Genomic DNA, 12,230 nt, shown 5'->3' on the forward strand with positions numbered 1-12,230 from the left:
GTGTTTTTTTTACTTCCCTTCCCTGAAGGCACAAACATTATTTATTGACAAGGTTTGGTTTTATTTCAGCTCTTCCTCTGGCCGGCTCTGAGCCGTGAATCCTTATATCCTGAGGATAGATTTTAACAACTCTTTCAGATGAGGCCTCCAACAGAGCTTGGCACCAGTGCCCTGTGTTTGTTTAGGACTCAGATGGCACTGACACAAGGGTGGCTGGTTCTTCAGCGCTTCTGCAACTCTCAGCAATCCCAGAGCGCTGAGAGGGGAAACTAGGACAACAGTATCAATGGCCTCTAGGAAAATGTTTTGTGTGTGTGTGTATCTGTTGTGTATGTGGGTGTGCCTCAAAAAGACTGAGAAAAGAACCAGGGCGGAAAGAGAGTGGGGAAGTTTTGTGAATAAAACAAAGCACAAAGCAAACACTGTATAAAACAACCCTGTGTTAAGCTTACGGGCAGCTAGGGTTCTTCCTCTCCGCTTTCCTCTTCTCCCTCCGTTTTCTTTCTTCTCTCTCTCACACTTCCCGCCCCACCCACCAGTCCCCAACTGTTGCCGTCTCCGGCGGGTTGTCTGTGGGTTGGCACGGTGCTGGGGCTCTGCCCACTGGCGCTGAGGATCCGGTGTACGCCACATGGCACCAACGTGTTCTCAGAGGCCCTGTTCCGCTTGGCCTTTCCCTCCGTCACACGCAGCAGGATGCAACTGTTTTACTTTGTTTGCACAAACAAACACAGTTATGTATTAACAACCTTACAACTAAATATATAAGAACATTTAAAGATTTGATGTAGCCAGTTTTCTTAAAGCTTTGACTGTATTAAACTCTGATTATCAACCGTCATTTAACAAACTTAAAAAAAAAAACAGATTTAAACTAAAACTGATAGATATGTTTGTTGTTTTTTAGATCTAGTTTTAGCAAGTTTTCTGAGATTTGATTCTAATTCTAAACTGATTATCAATAGCTCCTTACAGTGCTCCTCTTTCCAACATATTAACAGCTTTTAAACAACCACATATAAAAAAAAAATCTTTAAATTGTACTTTTTTGTTTTTAGCTGCTAGCTTTAGCAAGTGTTCGAACTATAACCATTTGAAATGATTAGCTTCTGCCAATCAATGCAACTATCTTACTTTGTTTGCACAAATGAACATGCTTATTTATATAAAAGAATGTAATTCAGCCAAATATAAAAAAAAACTTAACCCCCTTAACTGTTACCGTCAGAAATCAAACGTTGCGATACCAACGTCTTCTACCTTCTACCGGGCTCCTCCCCCTAGTGGGCGGTGTCATGTTTCATATTACAAAATGTATTTGAACTACTTTATAATCAAATATTTTCTAATCTTGACAAAACACATATCATCGGAAAGGTCTGTCTTTAGGTTCCATATTAGGTGACTGTTTTGTGATGGAAGTGATATTTGAACAGAAATTTACAAGAAAATGCATTTTTTTTAAAACGATCAATGGAATGTGCGCCTATACAAAATCTCATGTGGACTTCAATTTTTGTGATATCAACTTCAAATCTGGAACACAACTTGGTTAGACATATGGCTTTGATTTTATAGTAATTTTAGAGTAAAATGTTATTTTGTAAAATATATATTTTGTATAAAAGAAAAAATATTTTGTACAGTATATTTCATTTACAGTAAATTTTAACTTCCATAACTTTTTCATAGCTTTCACTTCAGCAATAATCTGCTGAGTGTCTTCTTTAAAACAAGACCAAATTTAGGCATATATATTCCAAAGCATTCTTGAATTACAGCCATGTAAGTTTGGATAGTGCATTTTCATGACTATTCTCAAAAAGGGGGTGACAGTTAAGAGGTTAAGTGATGTTTTTGTTTTTAGCTTCTAGCTTTAGCAAGTGTTCAAACTAAGACTATTTGAAATTATTAGCTTAATGCAACTATCTCACTTTGTTTTCACAAATTAACATGCTTATTTATTTTAAAAAAAAATGGTATGCAGCCAAATATAAAGAAACGTAGGCTATATGATGTGTTTGTTTTTAGCTGCTAGCTTTAGCAAGTGTTCAAACTAAGATCATTTGAAATTATTAGCTTCTGTCAATCAACGCAACTATCTCACTTTGTTTGTACAAATGAACATGCTTATTTATTAAAAAATGTTATGCAACCAAATATAAAATAAACTTAAATGATGTGTTGTTTATAGGCTAGCTGCTAGCTTTAGCAAGTGTTCTGAACTTTGAATAATTTGCACTCGGTTTATCAACAGCCTCAAACAGCAATTATTTGTCTTGCTTTGTACACAAAAACAAACGTAACTGCCTTTTTTACAACCATATATAAACAAAAGCTGATAGATATTTCTTATTTTCAGTAGCTAGCTTTAGCAAGTGTTTGAATTTCTGCATTATTGTCAACAGCTTCTAACAGTACTTAAGTATCCAGCAACATGCAACTCTTTTACTTTGTTTATGCAAACAAGAATGTTTATTTATTAGCAACCTTAACACAACCAAATAAAAACAATAAATGAAAGATTTGTTTTAGTAGCTATGGTTTTATCAAGCTCGGTTATCAAGACAGAAAGATGAAATGATGTTGTTTTATTTGCGCAAACGCAACAACCTTCACACAACCAGATATAAACGAAAACTGAAAGATTTGTTTGTTTTTAAGAGCTAGTTTTAACAAGCGTCGAGCATCACACAACTTTTAAACAAATCTGTTTATTTATTTACTAAATATGAACAAAAATTGTGGTTAGTTTAGCTAGGCTTCTGAACTTTATCAACAACCTCTAAACAGACGCAATTATACATCAGCAGACAGCAAACCACAATACACTGAAGACTTGTATTTAAGCGTCTTTCGATTGTTTCAAAGGTTTTTTTTCTGGAGAAGTAGAGATGTCTCCCCTCCCTCTACTAGTCCCAATGCTTGGCAACTGTTTCCACATTCAGGCTGCGTTGCCTGCCCTGGCTGCATGGTGGCATACTGACTCCTTTGGTGCCTGGTTCCTCCCTGTTTGACTTTGGGCTTCACAGCTCCGGCTCTTTGTTTACGCTGTCAGGAGGAGCGGGGCACTGACCTGGAAAAAGTGTCCAGGACGGGTTGTCTTGTAAAGGGAGGAGGGAGACGGGAAGGAGCGGAGGATATTGTGGTTGATGTATAGACTCCTCCTGAGAGCTTTGGTCCTAGCCAACGCCTGCGGACGCTGTAGCTCCACTACACTCTTGCTGTCTCTGTCCACCAGTCTGTCTTCCTCTGTCTGTTTACCTGTCAGGTTGTCTGTCCTTTCTGAAAGCTTAATATATGCCTGTCAAGACTTCACAAGAGATCACTTAAGTTGTGCACCATTCAGAACTGAATTGAGAATAGCTATTCAAGTCGATTTCTGAATTAAAGTTGAATTAAGGTAGCAAACAGGACGTAGAATTGTACTTTCTTAAATCCTATTTAGAAATACAACTCGTATATTAATTAATGATGGTACATTCGATTTTTCAGTATGAAAAACCCATAAACATGTTATCATACACATAACATATGAGGTATTTCTAGAAACAATATGTGATGTTAATTAATGTATGAAATATAATCTATAGACCCATTATAAGTTTCAATATAAATTATTATATCATTTTTTATTTTAATGAATCGAAAAATGCATATATCATTTATTTGTATTAAATGTCACAAGAATGCTTCATTATATTATTATATTATATGAATTATATTATATTATATATAGTTTAGTTTACAACAATGTGGTGGCCATTTTGTGGTTTTGATTGCTATGTTGATTTGACACTATTTGACTTATACTGTCTATATTTTAAAGTAAATATATAACAGCTATTATAAAATTATATTCCACTTATCACAATTTTGTCACAATTTTGCTGGACTCTAGTGATTATTGAATTTCATTGTGTTGCAATTTAGTAATTTCCACTTCCTACCATTGCAATTCTAATTCAACATCCATCCAAATTCCTAAATCGTGACTGCCATTGTTTTTATTGTATTTCAGAAAGGCAACTGCTTGATCTCTGCAGAGCACAATGAAGTCTCATTTAGCTTGTTCAAAGGCCTTCTTTGTGAGGTCTTGTCTCATCCTTGTTGTCCCATGAGGGGTCGGTGGTATTTTTACCCTTTTTAGGAGGCTAAGGATTCTTCTCCACTTGCGTAGGGCTCTAATGAGATGGAGTGAAAGCTCAAGCAAGCCTTAATTAAGCCAAGTAGGGCAAAAAAGGAAACACGCACATCGTCCATACATTAACTCGATCTCACATTCTCCTCTCCGTGTATTTTTTTTTTCTTTTCACGTAGGTTGCACAAACAACAGATGGCTTCGACGCCAACCTGTGGAAGGACAGCATATTCAAATCCAAGGTCACACGCTATCTCTGCTTCACCCGAGCTGCCACGTCCAAAAATGTAAGTGAAAACGTGTATGTTTTAACATGCTCATTGCAAGTTTTTCTCCAGTTTTTTCACACGCCGTCATAAAGTGCGTTTGCCCCGTTTGCTTCAGTCCATCCCTCATTAGGGTTGTGCGCAGATCTTTGATCACAAACTCCTTCAAAATAGGCTCCGTCCTTTAAAGTGAAGTATCTAAACCGAATGCAAATACTACTCTGCATTTAGAATGGTTTGAGGTTGTTTTTTTTCTCACTTGATGTGTGATGCATGCTTGCATTTGAAAATTTGTTGATGATCTCCAGCTCTCCCAAAGGAATTTGGTTTATGATTATTCATAAACGCAACTCTCCACGATAGTAGTTTATGGTTTAATTTGGTTCAATTAACCTGGTCCCAATAGACAGTTTGAATACCTCCTAGCTATTCATCAAAGATGGAGAAAGCATCCAAAAAATGTCAAACTTTTGGTTTTGGGGATTCTTGCTTATGAAATATGACACATCAAACAGCCACCCAATATGCCTGCTAAAGGTGCACCTATTTTAAAATATTCCTCTGTGAATTGGAACTATTTGAACATTTCCGTCCTATTCAGCTGAGCTAAATTGAGAATGAGTGTCTTTTTATGTGCAGGTATCTGTCTCGAAAGTGAAACAGGTGGCCCAGTCATGCTGTTTAGGTTATCGGTCTTCATTTAAGGTGAACAATGCAAAGTTGAGTTGCCCTACCTTTATTGTTCCTCCAAAGGCAAGGCGTAGCATGTCTTCATTCTATACTTTATCTCTGTCTAGGATTAAAATCCCTTAAAATTATGTATTGAAAGAAACTTAGCTTGCGTTCATAATTGGGTTTAACCTGCTGATAGGTTTGCTTGTAGTGTTTGTGAGGATGACAAAAATAGGCTGTGGCTAATAGGCTTGTTTTGGTGGGTCATTGTTATTCAGTGTTGCATCTCACCAGTGCATCTGCTTTTTCCTTTAATGCGCACTGTTGCCACAAAATCCCTTTCACTGATTAATGAAGGAATAATTTTAAAACGTTTTCATTTCATGTATCAAAATCTTGTTGTTTGTTTTCTTCTCTATTCCAAGGGTTTTCAGACAGATGTCCAGGGGCCACAAGGAACAAACTATCTTAAACAAAATTAATTTATATGTCTATAAAATATATAGCTCCAATTTATATTAGGTGTCTTTACCTGGTATGTACTAACGTTTCAATTAATCATTTGATAAAATGCACTTGTTGTGTACATACATGTTTTTACCTTGTACTTATACTTTTAAAAATACCTGCATGTAATTACAACCCTAATTCATTTCTGTAAATACATCTATTATTATACTGCCGACCCTTCCCTTACACCTTAACCTACCCTTACACTACCCATACAACCAAACCTGTCCCTAACCTGTATCCCACCTCAATAGCAGCATGTGTTTTGCAATTATGATCATCATATTAAGGGGTCTTTAACAAATTCACATACCATTTTTTGCCTACTATATAGTTGGGAAGTATGCGATGTTGGATGCAGCCCAACACTCTTACTTCAGCAATAATAAAAAAAAAAAGAAAAATGTGATGTTAAAGTAATTTTTGCTTATTCGTATGGTTAAATTGGATCATCAAAGGTCAGCAGCAAAGACATTGTGTTATTTTAATAGTTACTTGAAAAAGTAATCTGATTACATAACATGCATTACTTACCCCCAATAATGGTGTTAACCAACAGCCAGATAGTGATTTCCTGCTGATATTAACATTTGACATTTGTAGAATGTGTCCCGACCAGGTGGAAACAGGGCCATCGCTTTAGCAAACTCGCATTCGTTTTGTGAATTCAAGTCCCACCCTACTTTTTAAGATGCTATATTGTTATCATTGCAGGAAAACGACTGTACATCTTCTAAGCTCCATATTACGAGTTTCAGAGATGACATTGCAATCCACTGTGGCTGGTTTACCCAGGACAATTCCTGCCTGTTGATCAAGTTAAATGAGATCTGCAGTTTTAGTATGTAGCACATCAGTCCCCTCTGCCACCTCTCCAGCATGAAGTCTTAAAATGTGTGTCTGCACTGTTTTGAAGTCCCTGACGCTAATAAAACATGGCAGCGCCATCAACAAAGGCTATTTTGTCTGTCAGTCAAAGTGGCCCCCACTGTAATTGTCTATGACAAAAACAGATTCTACAGAATTAGCCAGTGAATTATGTGGTGGGAAGTAAACAGTTTGTGATTTATCATACTCAGGGTTGGAGGTAGATGGCCCTTTGTCAGGTCCTGATGGGAAAAAATCTCTCCCGTGTCTTTTATTAAAAAAAAAAAAGTGTTAAAAAGAAAAAAAGAAAAACATGTCTCATGCATAGTAATAGCATTCATCCATATTCGTACCCTCAAGTCAGAACTATGAATAAAAATGGTCTGTAGTGGTAATAACTGCCGGGTAATAGTAGCGACGCCATCCAGAATGTCGGACTCATCACGTCACGGTATGCTAGCTGCACTCTTTCAGGGCTTTTGCTGGATTATTGCTATTTATTACTGCGAAAAATGGAACCATAATGAGTCCAGGCTTGGAAGGCTGAGGGAAAAAGTCATGCTTGAAAATGTCAACTAAACAGCTCCTGATTGTTTTCAAGTACTCCCTGTTCTGAAGCACAAGCAATTTGGCCTGCCACCGACTGGCCCTAGCGCTGGGCTGCCATGTCTGAAGATGATGGCTAGCACACAGGTGATCGCATGCTTAAAAGAGGGCAGCGATTCAAAAAAATGGTGTGTGTGTGCGTCTGCAAAATACTACAGCGGCCTTTCATTGTAGGTACGAATCATGCATAATTGAAAGCTGCCCGCTTCCAGACGTAATTTTAACCCTGCGAAGTGCTTTTATTGAACAGGCTCATTTTTATAATGGTTTAAACTCATATAATCCTTATTATATCACTAAATTTTGTGGCAGAAGCAATTATGCAACGTGGCCGTGGACATGAAGTTGATTGACTTGAAGGACTGTTTGCCAGAGGGCTTCACTCCGATCCAAGACACCACGGATACCCGTAAGCAGTTTCCTTCAAAAATAGACTTTTTCTTTTTTGCTTTCCTTCTTTCTCTCTTCTCTGTAGTCATCCTGAGGGAGCGCTTCTCCAGAGGTTGTGAATGTGAATGTTTCATGGGCTCAGGTTTAGCTTAATTTATGATAGTGCGAGAGAGTAAAATAAACATTTTGCCCCGAAGGTAGGTGGAGAAGAGAACGATGAGTCATTGTTTATCTCTGCCAGAACCCAGCTTTTCTTTATGATGTGCTTATTTATTTATGTATTTATTTGTGCAGAGCGGGAGTGGATGGTGGTTATCTAATATTAATGAAATGCATTCCCTTGATGCTTTAGTGCTTTTTGAGTGCTATGTATTTCTCCCCTTCTCGTCTTCTCTCTTCTCCTCTCACCGCGCCTTTGAGAACGCCGCAATATTATTTTGGCATTGGGAGTGAGGGCAGCATGTTTATTATTTTCATTATTATTGCATTTACACGGCCCTCGCCCCAGCGCCGCCTCAAAACGAATGGGATGGGCTCAGGAGTAATATGGCCGAGTCTGGTAGCGGGTTCTGGAGGAACGACTAAAAAGAAGATGGAGTCTCATTGGGCGCTGGTTTTAATGTGCCACTTTATTGTAGTAAAACCATGTTTAATAGATGCCTCAGCCACTATATTGCCATTTCACTCTCAGTCAAGTCCCTTATATCCTTCTTACACACTTGACACAGAAGATTCCCCTCTAGCACCCAAAGACATTTTTATGCAATTATGATGGGCTTTCATATACTTATATGATGTTTTGAGGCTGAAGGCACATATACGTTGCATTTATAAGGTGTTCAAATATTAATGCATATATATATTTAGCTTGTCTGTCTGAATAAACTGTTAGGAAATAGGTAGTTTATATATATAATATGTAGTTAGATTGTGGTGTCATTGTTTATAAGGCTTCCCAAGGACAAATAGGTCAGGCAATATGTTTGCGTAATGTAGGTTTTAGTTATGGGTCTATGGGACTGTGGCATATAAAGGCACATTTGGACTCTGGTGTAAATGTAGTTCGACTGCTGATAAATGAAAGACATAATTAGGACTGTTTATGTTATGACTGTTATATCTCTTTCTCTCTCAGAGGAGCAGGCTTTAAGGAAGGAGAGGCTGTGTGTGAAGTTGGTCCCCAGGAACAGCACCGATATGGCTATATGCGATGTGGTTATACAGGGGAAATCAAAGCACAGCCTAGCTAATTATACATTTATAGGGTAAGATATCTTATATTTGGATAAATTGAGTCAGTTGATATCACAAACATGACATGTTTTTTTTGATAATTATTTGTGTGTGTTTGATGTAGATGTTTTGGTCACTATTCCCTCTGATGGTAAAAAAAAGTAAAAGTAAATATCCTGGAGCCATGTTTATTATGCTGTCTGAATCGTCTTTTTTTTTTTACTGAATAGGATTGTTCTTCTGGTGTGTCTGTGTTTTTTTTTTTTTTTGCTTTTTGACCGGCTCCTGTTTCCTCTAGTGCCCCTCAGTGCCTGCGGCCTGCTACAGGCATTATGGGCACTTGCTTTACTGGTGCTGCTTTTCCAACAGCTTTTAAAGCCACCCCTGATATCTCTTACAAATGTTAGTGTTTGAATGGGAATTTTATATGTTTCATACCATATAGACTGAGCAAGTATTTTGGCTTTGGGGCTCACACAGCAGGTTTATACACTGCTGCTCAAAAGTTTGGGTAACAAATCAGTCAGTAACATGTTTTTGAACTCTATTATGCTCATCAATGCTGCATTTATTTGATCAGTATATATATATATATATATATATATATATATATATATATATAGGGCTGTAAATCAATAAAAAAATAACAAATTAATCACACGTTTCTGGAATTAATCATGATTAATCACACCTAACATTAACTCTTTCCTCTGCAAACACAGAATTTTCCGTTATTTGTGAGAAACGCTTCCCTGCCAAACAGAATTTTCCGGCATTTCAGTGTTTTCACTGTTATATGCTAAGGGGCACTATTACACATCTTCTAAATGAGTACAGAATCTCCTGATCAAAACACAGATGAAGAAGACACAAAAAAAAATATTTTACTATTTTATAGTATATTAAAATAGAAAACCATTATTTAATTTTATTTTTTTTTGTCAAATAAATGCATGCTTTATGAGCACAATATACTTCTTTCAAAAACATTCATTCGAATAGTAATGTGTCCAAACTTTTGACTGGTACTGTATTTTTTGAGCAGAATTTTGTGAACAAAAGCTCTATTGATGTGACACTAGGCTATTTTACAGTAAACACTTCATAATCTGTCCAAAACAGGCAAAAGAAATCTTGTTTAAACAGTCCCACATCTATGACAATTTATGTAGCGTATTTGTTATGTTATAGAGCTGTATTATAATCTGCAGTTTAATACGTCACACAGAGACATGCAGGCTTCATATTTAAACTGTCGTTTGCGGTTTAATATTCCCAGACACTAACAGAATAAACTTACCTCACAATCCTTGACTGGATCCGTTGCTCTTAGAAATTAAACAGCTTTTCTTCTGAGGTAAATTATTCCAGGATTATTCCTCACCGCGTCTCAAAACGATGTAAAGAAGCCTACATGAATCTCACTAAACATGATGTTTTTTGGAGTTGATGCAGGCTGGGATACGCACATAGACCGCGTCAGAATTTGCCTTTGAAAAGAACACTCTCTCCGTGGGCATGACCGCATTAGCAGATAATGAGCCGCTTGCGAACAACTGACATCTCTCTCTTTTCAAACAGATTACATAAACAGAATATTTGTTTTTGGATTGATTTACATTATTTAAAACCTGACATTTCAACGTTTCTTTAGACATATGTCTCGTGTTTGTGTGACAAGTATTCACTAAGTTACAGTTAATTTTCTGACAAGTATCAGAATGTATTTTATTGAGAGAGGCGGCAGAACGCGCATCATTTTTGTTTTCTTTATTTTGCAAAAAGCACAACATTTTGTTTTTATTGTGGGTGTACACAAATAAAAATAGAAACTTAAAATTTTATAATGATGTATAACACTTGCCTGTATGACCAAAATCAACAGAGTATTTTGACCTCTACGGGTTAACAAAAGGAATAAGACGGCTTTATTAACTAAACGAATAAGCACGGCAGCCTCATTCTTGGGGTGCGCTTGAAGATGCGTGGGTAAAATAGAAGTGTTACCTCCGGAGGTAAGCCGGAATTCTGAATTCTGTTGCCACCTTCATCGGGCAAAGTTTACAGATTGCCTCATTAATGTTTACAGGTTCCCTATTAAATCCAAAATATTGCCAAATAGGTGCTTTTACATTTTGCTTTGAAACCAAATCTTCCGCCATCGTCTTGTCAGTCAGCTCGTAGTCAGTACGCCTCACTCTCGACTCTACTGCTTATCTGATAATTCTCCTAAAGCCAGCTGCTTTGGCCAATCCATATTTTTGCTCAATTTAACCTATTTATTTCCGCCCTGATCCGGCTCAAATCTGCACTGCGCCATGGGAGTTTTCCTAGATCCCCACCTTCCCCAGCACCACCTGCCTAAATCTGCTCTGGGGGTTCTCCATAATTTTCTTGTTTATTAGTGCCACCATTTATGTGTATGTTTTGGCAGTAGCCTTCACTCATGCCAGCAGCAGTATAGCACATCTAGTCCGCCAAGACAAAGCCTGTATACATTCCATTGTTATCAATACAATTCTGTTTAATTCTATTCTGAGACTTGAAATAATTTTGAAATGTTCTTGATTATGAAACAATCTGGGTTTGTCCACAGAGAGCTGAATAATTTGGGGATTTGGTATCAGCTGGGAAAAGTCACTAAGTCGCAGGACACAGTGCACAAAACAACCTCTTCCTCTACAACTGCTCATGGTGTTGTCAGGTAAGACACTTCACAAGAATACATATACTGTATAGCCTATTTTAACACATGAGGAGAATTTGTTCATTGTCATTGGGTCTCATCGGATGTGGGATATTCCAACAATCTGTAAAATTAAGTTTCTATGTGTGTAGGAAGTTGGAAATTCCACCTTTTCGAGTTTAACAGAATGGAGCATAAGATAACTCAGTGTGTTTTCATTGATAACCTGGAGTCCAGCACGGACAAAAAAGCAGAAAGACTGCCATGAGGAGAGCTCAGTCTGTTGTCTGCTCTGACACACAACACAAACACACAGTCTGCCCAGCAGCCATGCACATAAACACACAGCCTGAAGGGAAGAAGACAGAGAGGGAGTGTGACTTTGTACCTCATCCAACTCAAACATGTCAATTATTTATGAGCAGGAAGTAGTGGGGTTTTTCCTCTGTAAATAGTAAATAAACAATCACTGCTCCCCTTCAATGGTTAGTAGAGCAGAGAGGTTGTTGGGGGCATGTGGATGGTGCCAACTGAAAGTGCTAGATTTGAGCACGCCAGAAGGCCACGAGGGTCCTGGCACTGGAGTCATAGTGCACATAAAGCTTAGATGGAGTTTTATTTCTGCAAGCTTTAGCCACTTTATATGTCAGTACCTTGACAACAAGGTTGCCAGTTCAGTGCTTTTACCTCAAGAGCTTGCTACTGAACAAATTATGGGGATTTGAGAGATGATATAGTCTGTTTAGTATTTTCTACTTCAGAAGTTTTAGTTGTTGGTCAGTAAGTTGACAACTCATTCGATCTGTTCTAAAACCTAGTCATCATCTAAAGAACCATGGAACCGAAAGTGACTGATCTG

General features: G+C 37.6%; 1 protein-coding gene across 1 annotated transcript in view; it reads left to right on the forward strand.

Annotated features, from left to right (window-relative positions):
• Window positions 1-12,230, forward strand: part of mvb12bb (multivesicular body subunit 12Bb) — a 75,096-nt gene that overhangs the window by 15,474 nt on the left and 47,392 nt on the right. Inside the window, exons 3-6 of the mRNA XM_079827431.1 lie at window positions 4,321-4,428; window positions 7,375-7,471; window positions 8,588-8,717; window positions 11,282-11,389. Coding sequence (XP_079683557.1) covers window positions 4,321-4,428; window positions 7,375-7,471; window positions 8,588-8,717; window positions 11,282-11,389 — 443 coding nt within the window. The remainder of the gene's footprint in view (window positions 1-4,320; window positions 4,429-7,374; window positions 7,472-8,587; window positions 8,718-11,281; window positions 11,390-12,230) is intronic.

The sequence above is a fragment of the Gobio gobio genome (assembly GCF_949357685.1).
Source record: "Gobio gobio genome assembly, chromosome: 10".
NCBI classification, from domain to species: Eukaryota; Metazoa; Chordata; class Actinopteri; order Cypriniformes; family Gobionidae; genus Gobio; species Gobio gobio.